Raw genomic sequence first — 23,462 nt, 5'->3', positions numbered from 1 at the left:
CACAAGCCCAAAATAATGTAACGTTCATTTCATAACGTGTAATCGAATTATGTGGTTTTACATGAATGATATACTTTTCACTTATACACAGACCAATGCTGAGAGAAAGAAACAATTTCAATGTGGTTTGTGCTTTTTTTTTTTTAACTAACGAACTGTTTCTGGAGAAGGCTTCCACAGAATGCCAAATCAAATCTTTCCTCTGGAGGGTCTCCAATGCAGTCGAAAATCGCATCTGCGTTCTCAAAATCTTCATCTGCGGTGTACCTATACAGATCCAAAGATGAATGATTCATATATTTGTTTCTGGTTGATATGAATGACCATTCTGATTACTGAAAAGGGCTCTCTAATAAAACTCACCCACTCTTGGTAACTATACAAGTCATTCCTGCAGCTTTTGCAGCTGCTAGACCGATCCCGCTGTCTTCAACCACAACACATCTACACAGTCACAAAAGCAAATCTTCAGAGTTTTCTAAACTGAGTATGTGAAAATCAAAAACTTAGTAACACTTACTTTGAGGGATCAACTCCAAGGGTTTCAGCTGCTAAGTTGTAGATAGCCTGTTAATTAATTACACAAAAGTTCGATAACTCTGTCTTTAACCAAGATGGAAGCAAGCAAAACTTGTTGTGATAGAATGGAAGGTGAGTAAATTACTGGGTCAGGTTTCTTTTTTGGGACTACGTCTCCAGCGAATATCTTGATTTTCTCGGCTCGTTCTGGTCCAAGCAAGCATGACACTATAGCAGAAACCTGAGATCAGGCCAGAATGAGGAAAAAAGTAGATTCACATTTCCCATAAAGATTATAAACTTCTCTGAAGCTAGACGATTCTCGCATATTCATGTTACTAAAGGTGCTGCGTGTAGTCTTGTTTAAGAAAACACATAAGGGCATGATCATGATACTGATAGTCTCAGGAAACTGAAGTAGTAGAACCTGATTGATCATACCGCCTTCTCATTTGAAGTGCTGCACACAGCTACTTTTACTCCATTTGTTAAAGCTTGATCCACCAACCTACAAAGTTAATTATTAGCAAAAAGGGTTCAATTAACCTCAACCAACTAGATCAATAAAATTCTATAAGAAACCACAACATGTCTACATGATTACTAAAAACAACCAGCCTTACAAACATTCATAGAATCAAGAGAATCTATCAAAAGCAAAAGTGATTAGGAGATATATAAGAAGTGACACTAACTTTGCAACACCGGGTCGAAGAGGAAGCAGCGTTTTCTCAATGAGAACCATGAAAAGCTCAGTCTTTTGCTTGTGAAGACCAGCTATGAACTCTTTCCTCTCTGCTTCATCCTTGGGAGCTTTATCTGGCCAACCTACCTTGTTAAAATACGCCGTCATCCTACAAAAACAGAGCCAAATCCAATTTCATCCAAAAAGATACAAAACTGATAACTTCATCAACACTCAAAAAAATCTTGGTCTAGTAAAATTGTGTGTAATACCTTTCTTTACCACCACCGATTTTAAGCAGCTCGCCGTATAACTCAACATCCCAAGTAACACCCAATTCTCTCTGCAAAAAAAAAAGATTCAAAATTTCATCACCTGAGCAGTAAAAATACAACAAATCGAGAGGGGGGGGGGGAACTGATCAGAAACCTCTTTGAAAGTGTCGTTGAAGGAGATCCGATGACCGTCCTTCTCGGTATCAACAAGAACGCCATCGCAGTCGAAGAGAAGAGCAGAAGGAATAGTCGCCGGAGATGAGGAAGCAGAGCAGGTGATTCCGCCGGAGCGAGATGCTCTCCGTACCATCGGTTTTGCTCTCAGGGACTTACCATTGAATCGCAACTTCGCCAACTTTGCCGACGGTGCCGCATTGGGGATGATGAACGAAGGAGATAACTTAGATTGAGTTGAAGAAGAAGAAGAAGAAGAAGAAGAAGAAGAAGAAGATGGTGTTAGTGAAACAAAGGAAAGAGAGATTTTCACAGTGGCCATTGTTTGATCCTCTCTCTCTATCTCTATCTCTGTGTCTATCTATCTAGTCGACGAAATAAATAACGGTCGCGAATTTGTTCTAACTTATCCGGTCTTGTGTTAACGACCACAAAAATCAGAAAGAAAGAACCACCCGGGTACGGGTCGGATTTGGGTACGTTACTTTTTAAAACCGGTTCGGGTCGTTTTGTGACCTGTATATATATTTTTGACTAATCAAATCCATTAAAAAAAATTTGAACACTTATGGTTAAGTCTCTCCTTCACTAATTTTCAAATTAGTTTGTCTCAACTCTAAGCATTAAACTTTATATTTTGGCAAATGAAACTTGATATATTTTTTTGTTGGATATGCACTATGTATGTAAGTAAGTCACTTGAGTTGTATACTCGACACAATATCAAGAAAAGTGTAAATGGACCAAAGATCGAAGAATGAAGCAGGAAATATTTTGAGAACATTCCAAATGTCATGTTTATGGGTGTTCGCTTTCCCTTTACTCTTTGAGTCGCCCAAGTTCCCTATAGCAATTACTAAATCTAAATGTATTAAAAACAAAAAACAAAAAACAAAATCTAAATGTATTAAACTCGTCATGGGAATGGGAATGTCACGTACGTACGTACCCACGTATCTTTGCTTTTCTGCTGCCACTGATAAATATTTTACTATTTTTAAAACAAAATTAAAGTTAAAATTAAAAATTCAATTTAACATCATTAATTAATTTTATGTGTATAAATAAGGACAAAAAAAACAATAAAGAGAGGCAAGTTCTCTCTTAACCAAACTCTTGCTACTGGCTCAATTTGCTACCGTTAGTTTGGTTTTTCTCACTCTCTTCTCTATCCGAGAAAAAATTTCTAAGAGAAAGAGAGAAAAATGTCTGAAGCAGGAACAGAGAGGGAGACGAAATCTGCAAGATCTCACACCAGAGGAAACAACACTCAAAAAAGTTCTTCTTCTGGTAAGTTTTACAATCTCTGTAATTTTCATCTTTCTTATTATTATTATTTTTTTCTTGAAATAATCTTATGTTCTTTGTTTATAACGATCTTGCTTAATGCTTATGCAATAATTGTGGATGTTAGAACTTAGAAGGAGATATCTATTTTCTTTCCCCTTTTTTTTTTTTTTTTTCAGGCCATTACTCTTTAATTTTCTGGAAACAAAAAAACATTTTTTCTTTCTTTTACAACTATCGCAAATGACAAAAAAAATATATATATAGATTTTTTTTTTCTCTTAATTGAGTTTTTACAGATCACACATAATAGTAACGTATATTGATGATTAATATTTAATTGGTTTATTAATAGTTAAAATAAAATGAAAAATTTGTTTGAAAAAAACAAAAGTATATTTTTCAACTTTAAGATATGCATATTTTTTTTAATTAAAGTGAATAATATTATAATTAGGGATTTCCAAAAGAAATAGTAAAATAAATTTGGTTAAAACAAAAGTTAATTAAAAATAACACACTAAACAGTCAAAATTTGTATGAAGGTTATCTGAAAACGATTCTACTGGTATCATTCGTTGGAGCTTTGGCATGGATTTATCAATCAATCCAACCCCCGCCTGCTAAAATCGTCGGCTCTCCCGGTGGAGCAGCCGTAACATCGCCGAGGATCAAACTGAGAGACGGGAGACATCTTGCTTACAAGGAATTCGGAATCCCTAGTGACGAAGCTAAGTTCAAGATCATATTTATCCATGGCTTCGATTCTTGTACGCACGACTCGCCTTTCGCTCATTTCTTATCGCCGGTTAGTTTTCCGGTCAAGTCTCTGATTACCCATTTCTCCAATCACTGATTCCGTGTAGTATAAATGTTAAAGTTTGTGTCTTTTGGTGAAGTCGATGAGTGAGTAAAAAAATTGAATCTTTGTGCATAACTTTGAAGGCTCTTATGGAGGAATTGAGGATATACACTTTGTCTTTTGACCGTCCTGGTTATGGAGAGAGTGATCCTAACCTGAATGGGTCACCCAGAAGCATAGCATTGGATATAGAAGAGCTAGCTGACGGGTTGGGTCTAGGACCTAAGTTTTATCTCTTTGGTCTCTCCATGGGTGGTGAAATCACATGGGCATGCCTTAACTACATTCCTCACAGGTTACTACTACATTTTTGAGTTTGTTTTTGAAATGATTAAATGTAACTAACGAATAGGTGTTTTAACATTGATCTTGTAAAACAATGGCTTAGATGTGTTGTGAAGTTGTGGGACGTTTTGTTTTGGTTGTGGACTTTGTTAACAGGTTAGCAGGGGCAGTACTTGTTGCTCCGGGGATTAACTACTGGTGGAGAAACTTACCAGGAGATGTAACGAGTGAAGCCTTCTCTCTTATGTATCCTGCAGATCAATGGGCACTTCGAGTTGCTCACTATGCTCCTTGGCTTACATATTGGTGGAACACTCAGAAATGGTTCTCTTTCTCCAATGTGATTGCTGGTAATCCCATTATTTTCTCTCGTCAGGACCTGGAGATCTTGTCTAAACTCGGATTCGTCAATCCAAATCGGGTACAAGCACATCTATAGAATTGTGCAGTTTGGTTCGGTTTCTGTGTCACTGAAGATGATTTTGAATCAAATGCTGTGTTTATTCTTTGTTTTCCAGGCATACACAAGACAGCAAGGTGACTACGTTAGCCTACACAGAGATTTGAATGTTGGATTCTCAAGATGGGGATTCGGTCCATTAGATCTTCAAGATCCATTCCCGAACAAGAATGGCTCGGTTCACTTATGGCAAGGCGACGAGGATAAGTTTGTGCCAGTGAAGCTTCAACGGTGTATCGTGTCAAAGCTGCCATGGATTCGTTACCATGAAATCTCTGGATCAGGACATTTTTTGCTGTTTGCGGAAGGTATGACTGATAAGATCCTCAAGTCACTTTTGATTGGGGAAGAAGAGGTTGTTACTGAGAGTAGAAAAGCCTCTATTTGAGTTGATGTGTTTGAGACTATTTATCTGCTTGCAATGTCTGCAAACTGATTATGATCAACTATGAAAATAAAATCAAAACCTCAAACTACAACTGAGCCAGAACCCATATTGAATCTTGTATGTGAGCAAGTGTACTAAAGTCTCAAACGAAAGGGCTGGCGACATTTACGTGAGCAAATGTAGACATCAATGCATAGGTTACAATTTAAAACATTGCAATTATTCCAAGCCTTTTAACATTTCGCATATATCACACCAATATTTGTTATCATAAATCACATCATTCTGGTCGTGGCATAGAGAAAGAGGATGCTCATCGCAGCTATGTTTGACCGTTTCAGGTAAATTAGCACAGTAAAAATCCAAATCAAAGTCACAAGTATCACTATATAGGATTCTAGGTTTCACCATTTTGTTGTGACACGAACTGCAAGACTTGCCTTGCGTTTTGTAGTAAAATAATGGATGTGAATGACCATCATGGAGCAATGATTCTGATATTGAACTGCAAAGAACATCTAGAATCCAATCACCAGAAACGTACCTAAAACCATTGGAGACTGTTCTACAAGCATCACACTCAAAATAGTTTGGATGATGGGAGACAAATATTTTGTAATTTTTTGAGTGTGAATCTTTTGTAATTTCAAAAATTTTGGCAAAAAAATCCAATTTTGTAATTTCGACAAGAAAATATTTTGAGTGTGATGCTTGTAGAACAGTCACTTCAGGGGGAGATGGGAGGCAAAAACAGTATCTTTGATAGGCATAGATTCCCGCAGTTTACCAAGTAGCTCGCCAACTGCCTTGCCTATCTCCCTACGCGGAAAGGAAAGATCCCAGGAGTCTTCTTGAATAGTTGTAGTAAGCCTCGGAAAATTGAGGAAGAGTAGATTGAACTTGTCAATCATGCTCCGTTAGTAGACAGATAGCAATAACTCAAACGATGGAGTAAAACAGAACACTACACTCAACCAGCGCCGGAGCTCAACAACAAATTCCATCTAGAAAAAAAAAACATATCTAATTAGAGAAACAAAAAATCTACACAAGAGAAGTTTAAATATGGATTCTCATAACAAAATAGCTAACACCAAATCTAACCTAACCTCTTGGATTGCATAATGCAGATATGGGTGAAAGGCGAACCGTTCAAAGGATTCTTCATTGTAAGATATGAAGTTGTTCATCAAAGCGTGAACCTTCGAGAGTTTCTTTTAAAAACAAAAAACAATGGGTCAATGAAGTATTTCAACACAAAATTGGTCACACACAATGAGATAAAAGAAAACAACTTCTTTACCTCACTAAGAACAGCTCAAATATCTTGACATCTTTGAACCTCAATATTATTTCCCCTATTCGACCAAAACTGATAATCTTTGCACATGGCTGGAAGATGCTCACCACCACAACAAGAATAACAAAATTTACTGCCACATGATGAACAACCTAGGTTGAGCCAGTCGTCACTGAGGATGTTTACTAATGGAAATCTGCACCTAGTGCAATTTGCGTTCAAATCCATATGCATAAACAAGAAACAAATATGTGATTTTGTACAAAAATCACAAATGGTTTTTTTTTACAAAATATACTTGAAAAATGTACAATATATACAAATAATTGATGATCTTTAAAATCCTTAGCAATCATATATCTATACAGGAAAATAGAAATAACGTCCTAGAAAATACAAACTAGGAATATGTGAATAATTATCAGACATATTTATCTGCTTGCAATGTCTGCAAACTTATTATGATGATCAACGATAAAAATAAAATCAAAGCCTCAAACTACAACTGAATCAGAACCCATATTGAATCTTGTATGTGAGCAAGTGTACTAAAGTCTCAAACGAAAGGGCTGGCGACATTTACGCGAGCAAATGAAAACATCAATGCATAGATTACAATTAACAACATTACAATTGTTCCAAGCCTTTAGAATGAAGGGTTCTTCACATCGAGAACGGCATTGGTCGCAGATCGGTCTAGAACTCTTGCTGTTAGAAACCACTACATACTCATATCCATCAACATTTATGTGGCGTCCTGGCATGAGACGTGAGAAGTCTCCAAGTACACACTTAACATGCAAAGTTACCCCACAATCATAACAAGTGTAGAACCATTTCTTTGGATCTGTTTCGGTTTCGCATATATCACACCAATATTTGTTATCATAAATCACATCATTCTCGACGTGGAATAGAGAAAGAGGATGCTCATCGCAGCTATGTTCTACCGTTTCAGGTAAATTAGCACAGTAAAAATCCAAATAAAAGTCACAAGTATCACAACATAGGACTCTGGGTTTCGCCATTTTGTTGTGACACGAACTGCAAGACTTGCCTTGCGTTTTGTAGTAAAATAACGGATGTGAATGACCATCATGGAGCAATGGTTCTGATATTGAACCGCAAAGAGCATCTAGCATCCAATCACCAGAAACATACCTAAAACCATTGGAGACTGTTCTACAAGCATCACACTCAAACCAGTTCTTGGAAGAGTCTTTATCTCCAACGTGTAGCGTAAATGGTTTGTTGTTGAACACGTGTCTCCTCTTTCGAGGGAGATTCGCACATCTTTCATGAAGAACGTAATTGCATTGCCCACAACTGTAGCTAGGATCATACAGTATAGAAAGGACACAAGCTTGACAACGTGTGATTTCATCATAATGAGTAATGACACCATTCTTGTTGAGCATCAAATTATGGTTTTCATGACTGAAATGTTTTATAGTATTGTCATCAACCACCTGAAACGGTGCAATATCTTGATCAATATCTCCAGGTGTCCCTTCGAGTTCTATTCCATCCCATACGTCGTCTCTCGTTGCACATTGTGGATGAACGACATAGTTGGGGCAAAGAGAGCAAGAATAACCTCCATAGTATCTATTCACACTTTGAAGACAAACTCCACATTTGGAATACTGATGACCAAGATGACGAGTGAGAGTGATGCGATGATCATGACGATTAATGTTAATGACACGAGGTAAATCAATGCATTTCCGATGGAGCAAGTAACCACATTGAAGACAGATATAAGGACATCCATCACCTTTTACGCCACAAGCATTGCAAATAAACTCGACTCGTCTAGGCAAGAGACTTATCATATGCTCGTGAGTCTTAAGATGTTCTATAGCAAGCGGTGGAGGATTCACCCGACAATAAACGCAGATGCTGAAGTTGCAAACGGAACAATGATAAATCAAATGATCCGATCCTTCACCACACAAAAGACAAGTCTTTTGAGCATCATGAGGTAGAGACTCATGTCCAAAAAAAAGCACGAGAGTATGAGCAGGATGAGAAGGATGGTTGACTTCTCGTGATATATCTATGCATTCAACGTGGAAATACACATCACACTCAAGACAAACATAAGGATACCTACCTGAAACTGTTTTCTTGCAAACTCCACAAGGATCTTTCTTCACTTGTTTCTCCAAGAGAACAAGTGAATGGCTGTGGCATTTGGGATGTTCAATAGCAGCTAGTGGAGGTAGTAGTTTTCTCGCACAAGCTATATCGGTATGAAAGTCGCATATAGAACAATGATAGGTAAGACCAAACAAGAAACCTCCACAAAAAGCACACGTACCGTTTCCCCTGTAGTCGATTAAGCAAAGCGGGTGTTCAGGATGGGAAGGGTGATTGATCTCTGGTAATGACTCAGCACAATCTTTGTGATACCAAACATGGTTACAGTCAGAGTCATTGCAACGGTAGCCACCATAGATGGGAGAGATTTGCTTGCAACCACGACAACGACCATTTATAAACCTTGATGAATGGTATAATGGATGTTTGTGAATCGGTAAATCTACTGATCTCTCCATTGTGTTTTTGTGTTTCAGATCTCTTTCTTTTTTTGGTCAACCTTTGTTGATATTTTTTTTGAGATGTTCAATACGTATGTACTTTGAATAAACAAATGATAAGCCACATCGCAACGCCATCAAATATGGGCTGTATGCATGCGTATATACAATGTTGATCAACTATTAGAATAATAAACGGATTCTATTATTTTGATAGAAAGACTTTTTTAACATTATATAAGTAACAAAATTGTAAAAATCATTGTTGGGGAAGTTTGAGAGAACATTACAAATACATGTGAGCAAAGAACAACTTAAACTCTAAAAATGATAATCATATGTAAAAAGTACACTTCGTCAGTGTAGCCAACCGCTCTCTTCAGCGTGCACAACATACAAGTTAAATTTCTCTTCTGCGTTTGGAATATCCAAAGATAAGTCATCAAGACAATCTTTGATTCGACCAAACCCTTTTTTCATTTGGTTAGTAGTAATGATCCCTTCTTCAAAACACTCCTGCAAGAGATTAAGCATCCTAGGTCATTCTTCTTCTCCATTGCCATTACCAGAGCTTTCTTAACCACCTCATGGTTAAAAAAGGGCATCCCTAGATCACGTATGCATTGACAAGCCTCTGAAATAACTCCTCCTGTTTCGTATTCTTCTAGAAGTTTCGAGATCTTGTCTTTAGCATCTTCCACCGTACAGCCTGTACCACCACCCCAGCTTCTCAGAAGTCTTTCTCCTGCGTGTTGGGCGGATATCAGAGACAGAGCTGAGCGGATGGTTTCACGTCCGGTTGATTTCGGTGGTAATCTCTCTGAGATCTCTTCGAGATTAAGAGGAGCCAAGACATCATCGATCACAGCTCTAGCAAGAAACAGAGAAAGCTCGTGCGATACTTCTAAAATGTCTAATGATATGTCTTCAATGGATTCGAGGAGCATGATGAAACCGTTTATGAAATCTTCTGTTGAGAACATCTCCATGTGAAGAGCAGAGATAAGTATAGAAGTCATCTCTTTCTCTTTGTTCTTCCTATCCATAGCAAGAGTGATTAGCTTCTTTAAGAACACTGAGTTATACTCAGGTGATCCTAAATCTTCAAGACTGCGGATTAACTCAGGAATGTCATCGGAGAGGAAATACTCTTGAATTATAGTTACTGTGTCATTCTTGAATCGTCTTAGCTTTTCATCTTCTTCAATTGGTAACCCTACGTTTTGAGCAGATGAGATGTCAAGAGAAAGGTCATCATCAAGACTCTCTGTCCCACCCCATATGTTCTGCACTAGCTCTGCGTGACGAGGAGCTGAGAGATATCTCTTCTCTGCAGTTACTATAACCTGAAACCCTAGAGAGGAATCCGGTAGAGTCTTCATTGCTCTAGCTAGAAAAATCGGGGGAAGAATCTCATCGACGATGGCACGGGAAACAAACAAAGCGAGGACGTTAACAGCATCAGGTATGTCCAAAGCAAGATCACCAACTGATTCAAGAAGTCTAATAAATCCAGACCTGATTTGATCAGGTGAAACAATAACAGCGTATAACCGAGAGAGTAACACCGAAGCCTTCTCCTTGTCTTTATCGCCTCTGTTCATGGCCATGGAAACAAGCGTCTTGACAAAATAAGGATGGTATTGGCTCAAACCAAGTTCCATAACGTCAGATGCAGCCACTTCAACATCCCCAGAGCTAAATTAATCTTCGATAATGGTAACTACAAATATTTCGTAATCACCCAAACTGCCTAACACTGATGACCAACAGGAAAGTGCGTATGATTCCTGTTTTTAAATCAAGTTGGAAAATAAATCAAAATGAGTACAAAAGCATTTTAAAAAAGAGAGTAGTAGCACAACATCAATAAAACAGACGTAATAATAATACCTCTGCCCTAGAATCTTCATCATCTATACAAGAACAGTCTACTTCTGTGTCAAGAACCTTTCCCCAATTCTCCTTACCACAAGCAGCACCATCTGTTGAAAAGATGAAAGAGGAATTCAATGACATGTAAGCTTCAAGTTTGTAAAGCAAAGAAGTATTTAATTTACTTAGTAACTGAAATGAACGTATTATCTAACCTTTCTTTATTACAGCAAACGAAGGAGGAGACTTTGGAGATGATGACAGATTCTGAGTTGCTAATTCCAGTTTCTTCTGCTGTCCGTTCGTCAACAACCCTTCACCGGATGCCATTATCTAACACAGTCAAGATTTATGAATGATTAGAAGAAAAAAAAAATCCCAAAACAGCAAGATAATCAATTTAAGAGCAAAGCAGAGCAGTGATTGAACAATCTATAGAAAAAGATCTATGTTAGTACATTCATAAAGATGCAGGAGGATAAAAGTTCTAGGCTTTTTAGGATTCCACAAAGCCTAGTCTTTGTTACTTTGTCAACACGAAACACCTCTTCTAAGCTATACGAGTTTATTTCGCTATATATAATAACATCAAAGAATCAAGGGTACTAAACGTCCGGCAATAGAATAATTATACATACCAGTGATTATAACTCGGAACGAATACAATCCAACTCGTGAATCAAACTGTTAGCACTGTGCTTGGGTCGGATCTCGAGCCAAGACAGGGAAGAAGAACAAGCGATCAGAGCTCCACTAATGAAACACAAACTCCTCAGGTAAGAAGAAGAATCACCACAAGAGTCTCTTAGAAGTCTCTCAAGCTCGAGGAGAGTATAAATAGATGAGAGAGAATCGTCGGCGTTTACAAAATTGGAAAAAATAAGAAGAAAAAGGAAATGTTAAGGGATTTGCCAAAAGTAATAAGGCAATTTACCTTATTTTGAATTTTGGTATTATTGTATTTTTACTCCGGAAAAAAAGGAAACAAAAATTTCTTTAAAACTCCATTTTTTGCATTATCAGGACTAAGTAAACTGTGATATGATTTGTTGGTACAATGATATGATAATCTAAACCATGTTAGGACGCTGAGGAAGAAGAAGGTTGTAAAACTTGTTTTGCAAGAAAAAGCTCTTCCCTTTGCTATCTACTGCCTTTTTCCACCCACACCATCCACCATTGACGATCTTCTTATGATCCTCACTTCCTGTGTAATGCGGATCCAGGATCAGGAACGCGCAATCCCCGCTTCCTTCATCGTAATCCACTCCCAGTAGCGTGTATGCAAGAACCCCACCTCCTGAACAAACCAATGCATTTTGTGATGTCAGAGCCAAGGTTCTAATACTGATTGAGTTCAATAGTTTGGATATATATAAGGGATCCTTCTTATAGGATTTATTTTTAACTCACATTAAAGACTTAGTCGACTAATCATTTATATATAGGCTCTTCACTTATGCTTAACAACAATATCAGAGTGATTTGGCTTTGACTTACCGATCATTATTGGAGTTCCTTGGTTCTCAAAGTGCATAGCTATCTCACGGCATTTCTCTGGGAGCTCCGATCCAGACCTGAAGTTCATGATTTTGCAACTTACCTGTATAAAAAAGACCTTCAAAATTATTGATAAACTCTATAGCTAAAACATATAGTAGATGCAATTTCGAGTTGATGGTGAAACTCTACTATTAGATTCTTGTCTTAAGATGATTCAGATGTCAGAATAAATATTTAAAGAAGGAAGTTTAGAGTGGGAAGACTTACACCAAGAAGTTTATCCAGCACAAAACTCAACTCTATGGCTCCGATCCACTCGCGAGACCCTATAAACGAAGGATCCTTGTCACCTATTTCCACGAGTGTCTGCTGTATTTCCCTGAGAATCCAAATAGTGGTGCTTAATGGATCGAGAGATGGAAGAGGAGCCCTGAGTTTCAGTAATGAGAAATAGTTTCAAACCTATGTGAAGGAACAGCAATGGATGTATAGTGCTGAAGTCTGAACCAGGAGATGATAGTTTGCAATGATCGGTAAGCACAGCCCCATCCCTGGCACAAGAGAAAATTAGTATTAGGAGTAGACACTACATCCAACTTTCTACAATGAAATAGCAAAACTTGAAGCGCAACCAAAGTTCGTACTAGTAATTAGTAAAGAACTCTGATTTCCCGTGAAAGGACTGGACTGTAAACGATTCCAGTTACATAGCACTAGGCGATTATTCCCTATTTTCAGCTTAAGATTATTTTAGTTTCCACATCATCAGCTACCATTAGGTTATTCAATTGACACAGTATTTTGAAACCTTGGAAGAATGAGAAATGATATACCGAGTCATCAAAGCCATCCTGAAGATAATGATAATACTCATAAGAACCTTGAATAAGAGATGCCACACCCTCCGAGACTGCATAAAAAACGCAAAAATTAATAAAACGAATAGCTAGAACCAAGCATGAACGACGAAAATAAAGGCATACATAGTGCTAACCTTCACTGCTAGGGATTCCAATATGCACATCTTTCAGCAAGAAAGAACCTGGCATTGCCCACGTCACTTAACAATTAGAGTCATTGCAGATATTGAGACACAAAGAAAAAACAAAAGACAATAAAACTAGGCAGATCTATGTACCCCTTTTCTTTACATTGCTCCTTGAGTCATCATTCACAGACAAATCCAAGGCATTAGCAGTTCTTAGGAGTGGACGATCTAGAGGCAGACCAAGCCTCAAGTGTAGAGATTTTCTAACATCGACTGCAAAGAAAGTCAAGAGCAAGAACAATATATCATATAACATGATGAGACTGCACTAAAAGCTTTAGAGGATCAAAATTTGTGTGGAAGTGCTAGTTCAAAAACACAGCAGAATGATAAGCTGATAATGTTATGGTTTCTCTATAAATAACTTCAACTCTAATCAAAGAAAGGAATATGTATCATTTCAATCTTAGCATGACTCTATGCAGCCCTCTTCAAACGTAATAATTACCTTGCTTCATTTCAGTCTCCCCGTAGTTAAGCTCGTATATAGTCGTTATTGGATGTAATACTCCAGGTGGATTAAAGTGATATATACGCAACTGTAAAAGTAAAGCGACCCTTGAGATAGTCAGAAAAAAATATGGATAGTTCAAAGAGGGATGAAAATACAAGCTTATCTTCCTAGCTATGATGGCACCACCAGATCCAACAGAATGATACTATGGGAAATATAACTTGGGTAAAACTGTGTTAGATAACTAAAATGAAGAAAACGTAGGTCTACCTGAGGATGTTCCATCAAAAGATATGGTAAGATAATCTTCTTTAGGGAATATAGCTGATCAACCAAAGCAGGGATAACTAAATCTGAGACCGCATGCATTAGCGGAAGATCCTTGGGTGCATAAGTAAGCACATCAAGATTCAAATCAACAACAATGAGCCTTGCTTCTCCCATAGCTGTGAGAATGGTAACAATTTAAGATATAAGAACAGCACACATGCATATTCGTAGCGCCTTGAATACACTTTTAATAAATAATCTATATGTAAAGGTTCTACCTGGAAAATATTCGGCAACAGGAGCACCAGAGGTTGGAGATTTTTCAGATCTATTAAGCAGAACAGATATGTGGATTTTATCTGCATTCTAAGAGAACAAATATCAGGGGAAGAGTCGCAGTAAATCCAGGAAGTAGCAAATTCTCGGTTTACTTACCTCAGCTGAATTTACTGCTGCAGCAGTTTTGCTATTGAGACAAAAATGTGAACATGACAACATCTTAATGTCAGATACTTGGTCAGCAGCAGGAAGCCGGTTAATGTTTGACGCATCAGCACCAAAACCCAAATCTTTACCGCGGAGGACAACTGGCTTTGGAACATCTCCAGAAGCTTTCTTTAAGGTCTCGGCTATGTACACAGCACATGGTTCTTTAAACTGAGTAACAACTGCATCAACTGCCTCTGAAAACTTCTCCTTCGAATCTGGAAAAAAAAAGATAACCAGTAAACTTGAGAAACAAAAAAAACACATGGAACCAAAACATGAAGACAAATAACAGAAATTTAAAATCATACCAGAGGGCGAGCTTGCGGGAAAATAGAATGGTAACTTGATTGGAAGCTCACAGTGAAGCAAGCAACCATTCTCCCATAAATACTTTCCAGACTTATCCTCATACACAACAGAAGCAACAGGCTCTAGCTTTGTAGCTTTCTCGGTTTTAGAGATGAAGAAGTGGATGGTACCAGTTCCTACATCGCAACTAGCCCCAACTATCTTTTCATCATCTAACTCTCCACCTTCAGATAAATGCTTTCGCAATCTACGAGCTGCTCTAACCGCCTCAACTGCACTTTTCTCAGCATCAGAATCTCCAACTATCAAACCCCCAATGACTTCAAAACCTTTTGGTAGTAACTTCCGAAGATCATCTGATTGGTTTTTTCACAAAAATGATTAATGGAAATTGGAAACAATGCAGCACAAACAAAAATCAGTAAAGATGGCTACTTTGGTTTCTTAATTCCGACAACAGTTACAAAACAATTGATCAATCAATTAAAAATTTCAACTTTCTTAATCAAAAGCAGGAATCAACGCAATTGAGCAATCCAGTTTCACTAATCGTTATAATCAAAGCTGTCTCCTTACCAGATTCTAGCTGGAAATCAAGGGAGTGATGAATACATCGAAAGGTGGAGACGACGGTGAAAGGCGGGAAAAATGGGGAACCAATGAGCCATTGGAGAGTTCCAGGTTGGTTCCCTGAGAGAAGCAGCTTTTGGCAAAGGACTCGTACGGTCGCTGTCTCGCTCGAAGGAGCCATCTCGGATCCAAACCAAGCAGAGTAAAATCAGTTTTTTTTCTTCCGTTCGATGATTTATCGTGTCAACGTGAGACTTAATGGCCACCATTATATGGGCCTAGCCCAATATGGTCGTATTAGCCCATTTAAATGGTCTATTAACCTTTCCTAACAATCCAAATTAAACCAAATTTTTTTTCTTAGCGTCTGCTTTCCATTATAATTAACCTGATTATAAATGATTAGGGATGAGAACCCGCGTCTTGCGCGGAATTGTATGCTAATCAGTGTTAATTTTATTTTTATGTAGACTCAAAGGTATATTATTAATTAAAAATCTACATATATACTATTTTATAAAATTATTATAAATAAAATTTTATTTTTTGAATCTAGTGTTTTTGCACTTTTAGCACATGTGCTTAGTTGATACTGATTGTGAAATCCCAGCTTGAAATTATAAATTGGAGGTTTAAAAATATGTTTGAAATTAAATGTTCCCATGAAAATGGTATTTACGTTAATTTTCTGTTTTTTTACTGTATAATTATATATGATAGTATTTTGTCTGATTTACCATTTGATTTAAATGTGCCATGTGTTAGGCAATTATCGAATTTTTTTTTTTCCATTTGATGAGATGTTAAGAAACGATCAAATCACAGGGAGTTAATCTAATCTAAGCTTGGAATGGAGTTAATCTAATCTAGTCGATTTTTTTCTGTGTAAACAAATCTCAAAAGAAAAATAATGGAGTCTCGGGTTTTTTCTTTTTTTGGATTATTATAGAATTAGAATAAATGAAAATTTGATCAATTACCAAAAATCGACAAATTAATAAATCTGTAGTGGAGTTCATCGTATACATTTGAATATTAAAATTACAAAAAAAACTGTAAAACGTTGATGATATATATTCATATAAACCACAGGTACACAGATAACATACACATTTGGATTTATTTAGTAAAATATGAAACAACAAAGATTTTTATACGTTTTTAGGACACTGTCTATAATATATAGTACATTTCATTCCACACAAAACTAATTTTAAATTGCCGACAGAAAGGAAAAAAATAATTTGTGTATTTGTTGTAACTCAACGACACGTAGTAGAGATGTAGTTGGGCTTCTGCAAAACAAAAAGAGAAGAAGCTTAAAATGGCCTATCTCTTTTAATTTTGTCAGTCCATCTTCATATTTTAAATTGCCAACTGGCATCAGTATTACAGCAAAAAATTCACAAACCAAAAAAAAAATTAAATATTTAAGAAAAGTTCCCGTCCCTCGATTTCATCATCCCCTTCCTCCTCTCTCATCGCGACAAGAACCCAAAAAAAATTCAATCATCGCGAAGATCGAAGAAGATTCTTTAAACAATTCTCCGTAAGTTTTCAATCTCTTTGCTTCGTTCGCTTAATTTTGGATTTTGTTCACCTTGAGGCTCGATAAAGATCTCATTCGTTCTATGATTTTTCTTTTGTTGTTGATTTACTGAATTCGTGGAATCATAAATTAGATTAACTTCTTGTGATTTGATCGTTTCTTATGTCGATTAGAGAATATGAGATTTGGTATATCTCGGCACATTTAAACACCGGCCGCTGTAGAAACGTTAGTTCTACTTCATCTCTATCAATATTCTCTGACTCGTTAACACCATTGATCTTCTCTATTGGTACCTCTGATTCAGTTTTCTCCGATCTCTGTGATTCAGCTTCTCGTTTTTTGTTTTTTTTCCCAGAATCTAAAAGCCAGCAACGAAGATCTATACGGTCAATATCTGCTTCTCGTTATTTGGTTGTCGCAGCAATGGACAATTTGTAAGTATTTGAAGAATTTGATTGTTGGTTTGGAAAGTGATTAAACTTGATGGAATTATCATGAGTGTTTGTTTTGTTGTGTGAGGAAAATTTATTGAAAAAAAGCTTGTTGGATAAGATTTAACCGTTTAATGAGAAAAATTTGTTAATATTGAAATTTTTTTATTACAAAATAGTTAGCTTTCTTGCTCCCTTCTTTGATCTATCTACCTTTCTTCTCTCTTAGATCTTGTTGTTAACCCTTTTTGATATGGAAAAACAGAAAACATGATTAGTTGAATATTTGATTATCTGTTTTAAATAAAAGATATGGTTGATTTGAATAACAAATGGTTTGATCTTTTACCGGCATATGTGGATTTTGGTAATCATGTTGCGAAAATGTGTGTCTCTTGGTTTCATTTGCCACCTTGTTCATCTGCGTAAGAGTACAGAAATAGTAGTTAGTTTCTTTCTTTATAGTGTCAAATATAATAGTGAGCAGAAGATTAATTGCTGTTTTAATTTGGTGTTTGGTAAGAGTCAGAAAATGTCATTAGTGGAGTTTCGGTGTTAATTACTTACATGAAACTGCTGGTAGACCTCTGAAAACTTCTCTGTAGACTATGTTTGTGACATAGTTCCCTTTGTTTTTTTTTTATGTGTCTAGGATTGTGAGACCTTTTGGGGATGTGACACGTGACAAAGCAAGATATAGTTGGCCATGACTGAACACTGGATTTGGGAGATATAATGCCACTTTGTTCAAGGTTTGCCCTTGGCTTTTATTTACTATCATAGCATAGGACATTCTTACCGGGAACTGACGTCTTCTTAGAGTGAATGGATGCTTAGAGTCTTGTGGTGACAGTATAATCCTGGGGATTAACACTTTTTTTTTTTCTTCTGTATCTGAAAGTATCTCAGCTTCTATTACTTTGTTTCCCAAATGAGTGACAATAAGCCTTGTTCCATTGCATAACCCTTCCTTTTGGTTGAGATTTCTAAGTAGCATGATAGGGACACCAACCTTTAGGCATAGTCGATGTGCTGGTAATCCTGGAAACTCTAGTGAATTAAGATACTCCAATGGATATGACATCTCAAATCCTTCTTCTGTTTGTGTGTAATCTTGACCGATAGTATCTGCACTTAAATATTCCTTTGCAATACCAGGCACTTGTGATAGCATATATTCATTGATCTCATCAACAATATCATTTCTTGGAGTCAGGATTGCTGTACCTTTAAGCTTATCCAAGTCTTGATACGTGTTGGCAAAATTCGGAAATACTGATTGGCATAGGACATCTAGTGGGTTATCTGTCTCTTGTAGCATTAGAGTTTTGTCAATTATGATGTTATCTTCTTCTTGATCTTCATCTAGATCCTGGTTTTTTTTGGTGCATCTCCATCCCCAACTTGCAGAATCCATTTTCCGAATTTCTTTTCTTCCGGGTCCACTCTCATATTATGCAATAACATGTATTTCTGACACGACTCCCATAAATATGAACGATTTATTGCTGCACAGACTGTTTCTTGTCTTGTTCCTTGTGGTATCACTGGTAAGATTTGACGAAAATCTCCACCTAGAAGAACTGTTTTGCCCCCAAATGTTTTGTTGATAGCTGTTTTATCACCCACTGATAAAATATCTCTTAATGTTCGATCGACAGCTTCAAATGTATGGCGGTGTGCCATAGGTGCCTCATCCCAAATAATAAGATCCACCTTACTGAGTACCTGAGCTAGCATTGTTCCTGCTTTAATTTCACAAATTGAATCCTCATGAACCGTGATTGGTATCTTGAACCTTGAATGTGCCGTCCTGCCGCCTGGTAGGAGTAAAGCTGTAATAGCTGATGATGCTACTGGAATCACACTTTTGCCTTTTGATCTTAGAGCAGAGATAATAGTCTTATACAGAAATGTTTTGCCTGTACCTCCAGCTCCATATAAAAAGAATAACTTGCCTTCTTTATTTGTCACAGACTTGAGCACATCATCGTAACTTTTTTTTGTTCATGGTTGAGCTTCCTGAATAATTCATCATGTGATGCTTTCTCCTTTTGTATGTTGAACTGAAACTCTTGCTGAAGTAAGGAGTTCTTTAGTTCTTCCAATATTGTTTTCTCTGGCTGAGGCATTTCTGGATAATCTGTTAGTGACCTTTCATGCTGGCGTAGGAGTGTTTCAATCTCGATCAGTGTGTACTGCTTCAATTCTTCCGGTTTTAGTTCTAATATAGGGAAATTCAGAACTCTTTGTTGCTTTCGTAGTATGTCATCTGCCATATACTCCCAACAGTGATTCCATACCTTTAGAGGTTGTGAAACTTCACAATATATCAAAATTAAGACAAATAGGTTTCTAAGTAGATATGATGTTGCCCATTGTGAGGCTTCATCCATAGCTTCATGCCATTCTTTGTCTCCATCTATCAAACCTCTTGCATAACATGCTGCTTTAAAAAGTTTCATGAAGAACACCTCCAACAGTCTTCAAATCATCAAAACTTGTGGCACCTTTGACATCGTTGAGCATGATTCGGAGATAATACAAATCACCTGCTGTAGGGTGTATGTTTACGACCCTTCCCACGTTTCCCCGTTGCTTTCGTCTACGGTACATTTTGTTGTCACTATCCCACAAAAACTCTAATGGCATCTGCACATATTTCAACTTCCGGGCTACTTCACATATCTTATTCATTTCAAAATACTCTGTAAACATCGTCCTCCCATGTCCGTAACGAATTTCAACACTTGGAAGTTTCTCTTTTTCGCCAAATACTGTGCATTGCTCCCCAAGAAGGTGTAGCGGTAGTCGTTGGACGACAGGATTGTGGTGGTGAATATTAAATTTAAATATTCTCCACATGGCTTCACACGCTGATAAATAACGACAATCGAGATACTCATTTATCTCATTTCGTGGTTTTGGCTCAGAACCATTTCCAGATCCTTGAATATTGTCACCAGATCCCTTCTGAATTATGAATGTTGCTCTATCCACTCCTTTTGTAATGTATTTGAAGAGATATTTGATAGCGCTTGACTTATTGCACCATTCTACATTGATATGGGCTTTGTACTTCTTCAAAATATCTAGATTGTGAGGAACAACATATCGATTATCCAATCGTGTTTGCCCTTTCATCACAAATCTTTCATTGTTCTGCCGTTGATATAGGACATACCCTGCATCGTTCATTTTTGTGTGTGGTACAAACCCTCTTGGGAATTTCTTACCGCAAACTCCTTTTTCCATGCATGGAGAGGATGGACGATCTTTTCTACATGGTCCATGCATCATGTGTTGCTCTACCAACTTGTAACCTTCTGGATCTTTATCTTTATCTGGTATTTCTGCTGATATGTACTTATCTATATCCTTTGGTGTAGGCTTTTTATGATCTCCTGGCAGCCATAGAAGTATGTGCGCATGAGGCAGTCCTCTTTTTTGAAATTCGATAGTGTAGACAACTGTTTATAAAAAAAAATTGAAATTGTTTGAATAAATTATTTGATAGATATGTAAGTGTAATAATTTATTTTGTCTAACCTGCAACTGGTCGAGGGAAAAAGAAACCTTTGTTGAAGTCGTGCAACAGCTTATCTAGTTTTATTTTGAACACTCTGCATTCTATGTCAGGCCTGTCATTTGATGCATCGTTTCCATAAGTCTTCAAGTGTTCAGTGATTTCTTCCCACTTTGGGTTTGTTGTCATTGTGATAAACAAATCAGGGTTTCCATACCATCGACATATAGCCATTGCATCATGATATTTTTCAATCATGTAGCGTGGACTGCCTGTATATCTTGCTGGTAATATTACTTTTTTTCCAATTTACTTGGCATCTGTGTCACCCCTTGAAACATCATCTTTGACATTGTTGTATAGATCAGCCCTCAGTTTTTTCTGATTTAGTCGATACCACCGTAATCTTTTTTGCTCAATTGATGTATATGCATCGACTATATATTGGTGCAGCAAACGCTTTGATCTTACAATCGTCATGCCTTCTGTCAGTCTTGTTTGAATTTGGTAGGCGTAATATTTTCTCTTAGTGATGTAAGCTCTTTTTCTTTTATTTTCCTCACTTTCAACAACGGGGATTGCTTCATGATATCCTGTTTCCCCATATGGGAACAGAAGTGGATATTGTAGAGTCATTTACAAAGGGTGTAGATCGCTTATCTGTTGAAGCCCAGTTGACTTATGATGGACTATCACATCTCTTTCCCCAATTTCAGTTGTAAAATCTCCCACAATTAACCCAGCTATTTCATCGGTTGTTGGCATATCATATTGTTTTCCTCGCTTCTTCTGCCCTATTAGCTTGATTCTAAACTCTGGACAATCACCAGCTTTATATCTGTCCCTTGCCTTCCTGAAAACTTTTGCCAAACAATTGAATTGATCCACTGTGGTGATAAGGTCTTTGACTATTTTCTCGTCTAACTCCTTAGCCTTTGTGGTCCTACTTACAGCTGAAATTCTGTTCTGGACCTCGTTAGCTGTATCGAAGATGTAGAGTTGTAAGAACTTTGGAGTTGTCCCTTCTTCTGGTACCAATGATCCTATCTTGTGATGATTCTGACCATGTTCCTAAAAGTGAATGGGCCACCTTTGTGCATGATAGACTTATCTATCTGCACACCCATTGACGTGAAGGCAAGAATAAAATTATAGGTTCTTATATTCTGCTGGTAGTGTTGCGACGTTGTTAACAGCTTTTCCAACGTTGCTGGTGGTTGTGGCTCAGCAGGTAACTTTACTCGGCCTTGTTGACAGCATATTGTATATAATGGAACATTGTTTGATCCTTTAGTTCCCATTCTTTCCTCTTTCCACACCAAAGCTTCACAAAATGGGCATTGTAGCAATCCATCTTCTCCATTTGTTTTAGTTCCCAATGATGTATGGCCCTTCTCTTTCTTGTTTCCTATTATTTTATTCAAGAGTTTGTTAGTATTGGGTTACAATGTTTTTGCCATTAGAACATATTAGTTAGATTATGAGGCGAGGAATATTGTTTTCATCTATATGAAGATTGCTTGTTAGGAAAGCATGTCTTTCATCGTTATTGATAAACAAATTACCTTTCTGCTTATTAGTTCCTCTTTTAGCCAATATTATTGTCCGGCGAATTTGTCGTGCTTTTCTTTGTTCAACTGCAATTATATAATTTTAGTATAGTTTCATTAGGTAAATAAATTTGCCCTCAATCCACAAATTATTTTTATGCTTTCGTTTACCTCGACGTGCGAAGATGCTTGATTTATAATCTGTACTTTGCAGTGGATTACCTGTAAGTGTTTTAAAGGAATTAATTTTAGTGATTGTTCTTCTTCTTTGATTGGCGTGATCATAAGTGCATGATCTAATATATGATTACGATTGAGAAATGGTGAACTTACTTTGAGTTTGTAAGATGCGTCCAGCTTCTTCATGATTCTTTGTTTTCCTTTTTTTGGTTGCTTGAGTTGAAGTTTGTGAGATGGGTTTTCTCTTTCCTGGTGTTTTTTGCTTCATAATTTTTTAGTTTGTATACTTCTTTTTTTTTAAGATTGCATCACGATCTTGTTGTTATATTTTGTGAGATTGTAGTTTTAAGTGATGATTGTATAGTGAGAGGTTTTCTATTCGGCTTCTTACATTTAACTAAATAGGAGTTTCATTGTTCACACCATTTCTATTAATTATCATTATATTTTATCTTATTTATTGCTTTAGTGAGTGGGTATATTATTAATATTTCACGATCATGTGTTATACGGTTTTTACGTTATGGACGTGAGTGTCATTGCGTGGATGTTACGTATATGAACATCATTGCTTGAGTGTTTTTTGTATTTTCTTGGTAAATATTTTTACACTAAGAGGAAGTTACATTTTGAAATAGACCTTTTAGATACTTTGATATAGTAACTGTATTGGGGTACGTTTGTTTTATAATGGAATTAGCTTAACACAACTTGCAAATTATACAGTTTGTTTACTGTTTTTCTAATAGTGTAATAGCAAACTGATTGAAATAATTTTAGTTTTTTTTTGACAAATGATCATAGGGTTTTTGGTGTGGCTTTTTGGTAACTCCCAAGAGTAAATCTCCTCCCCATTTCCAGGTTCTTAATAATTGTTTGGGAAGTAAATATATGTGCAATTAATATATGTAAGAGCTGAAATTTATT

The 23,462-nt window shown here is 36.9% G+C and overlaps 5 protein-coding genes and 3 pseudogenes across 8 annotated transcripts; 1 reads left to right on the top strand and 7 right to left on the bottom strand.

Moving 5' to 3' along the window:
• Positions 1–16: 16 nt before the first annotated feature.
• On the bottom strand, positions 17–2,066 carry LOC104780650 (CBBY-like protein). 2 transcript variants are annotated; one of them, XR_015596862.1, is made up of 8 exons: positions 1,634–2,060; positions 1,477–1,547; positions 1,215–1,373; positions 947–1,027; positions 665–760; positions 521–567; positions 364–444; positions 17–267 (listed from the first exon to the last, which is right to left on the bottom strand). XR_015596862.1 is itself a non-coding variant. In XM_010505165.3 (8 exons), exons 1-8 carry the CDS (start codon positions 1,973–1,975, stop codon positions 144–146), a joined length of 987 nt encoding a protein of 328 aa, XP_010503467.2. In that variant the 5' UTR covers positions 1,976–2,066; the 3' UTR covers positions 17–143. The 2 variants fall into 2 exon arrangements, 1 of the variants encoding a protein (XP_010503467.2); XM_010505165.3 differs by having other exon boundaries at positions 961–1,027; positions 1,634–2,066.
• Positions 2,067–2,715: 649 nt separating this feature from the next.
• On the top strand, positions 2,716–5,026 carry LOC104780649 (uncharacterized). Its single transcript, XM_010505164.3, has 5 exons — positions 2,716–2,943; positions 3,486–3,748; positions 3,886–4,097; positions 4,244–4,508; positions 4,606–5,026. The coding sequence occupies exons 1-5, from the start codon at positions 2,859–2,861 to the stop codon at positions 4,933–4,935; spliced, it is 1,155 nt and encodes a 384-aa protein (XP_010503466.2). The 5' UTR covers positions 2,716–2,858; the 3' UTR covers positions 4,936–5,026.
• A 1,855-nt stretch (positions 5,027–6,881) lies between these two features.
• On the bottom strand, positions 6,882–8,817 carry LOC104783901 (Cysteine/Histidine-rich C1 domain family protein). Its single transcript, XM_019244676.2, is given in 2 exon segments — positions 6,882–6,992; positions 7,045–8,817. Coding segments are annotated over 2 exon segments (1,863 nt in total). The 5' UTR covers positions 8,797–8,817.
• Positions 8,818–9,092: 275 nt separating this feature from the next.
• On the bottom strand, positions 9,093–10,983 carry LOC104783900 (MA3 DOMAIN-CONTAINING TRANSLATION REGULATORY FACTOR 4-like; annotated as a pseudogene).
• A 661-nt stretch (positions 10,984–11,644) lies between these two features.
• On the bottom strand, positions 11,645–15,538 carry LOC104780647 (putative Ufm1-specific protease). 2 transcript variants are annotated; one of them, XM_010505163.3, is made up of 13 exons: positions 15,303–15,538; positions 14,726–15,082; positions 14,364–14,632; positions 14,207–14,294; positions 13,929–14,104; positions 13,653–13,743; positions 13,295–13,417; positions 13,151–13,198; positions 12,990–13,066; positions 12,619–12,707; positions 12,424–12,535; positions 12,154–12,256; positions 11,645–11,953 (listed from the first exon to the last, which is right to left on the bottom strand). In XM_010505163.3, the coding sequence occupies exons 1-13, from the start codon at positions 15,475–15,477 to the stop codon at positions 11,724–11,726; spliced, it is 1,938 nt and encodes a 645-aa protein (XP_010503465.1). In that variant the 5' UTR covers positions 15,478–15,538; the 3' UTR covers positions 11,645–11,723. The 2 variants fall into 2 exon arrangements, with proteins under 2 accessions (XP_010503465.1, XP_087366504.1); XM_087510378.1 differs by having other exon boundaries at positions 14,207–14,287.
• Positions 15,539–17,730: 2,192 nt separating this feature from the next.
• On the bottom strand, positions 17,731–20,760 carry LOC104783899 (uncharacterized; annotated as a pseudogene). The gene has a single exon (XR_015596860.1). The product of XR_015596860.1 is annotated as an uncharacterized LOC104783899 (transcript).
• LOC147945994 (uncharacterized) lies at positions 19,731–20,477 on the bottom strand. The gene has a single exon (XM_087509445.1). The coding sequence runs from the start codon at positions 20,475–20,477 to the stop codon at positions 19,731–19,733; it is 747 nt and encodes a 248-aa protein (XP_087365571.1).
• A 63-nt stretch (positions 20,761–20,823) lies between the features above and the next one.
• On the bottom strand, positions 20,824–22,168 carry LOC147945993 (uncharacterized; annotated as a pseudogene).
• Between the last annotated feature and the right edge of the window lie 1,294 nt (positions 22,169–23,462).

This window comes from Camelina sativa, chromosome 4, assembly GCF_030686135.1.
Source record: "Camelina sativa cultivar CO46 ecotype springtype chromosome 4, ASM3068613v1".
Classification (NCBI taxonomy): domain Eukaryota; kingdom Viridiplantae; phylum Streptophyta; class Magnoliopsida; order Brassicales; family Brassicaceae; genus Camelina; species Camelina sativa.
Note: the sequence above shows the minus strand (reverse complement) of the source record. Positions and strands in the feature narration are given on the sequence as shown.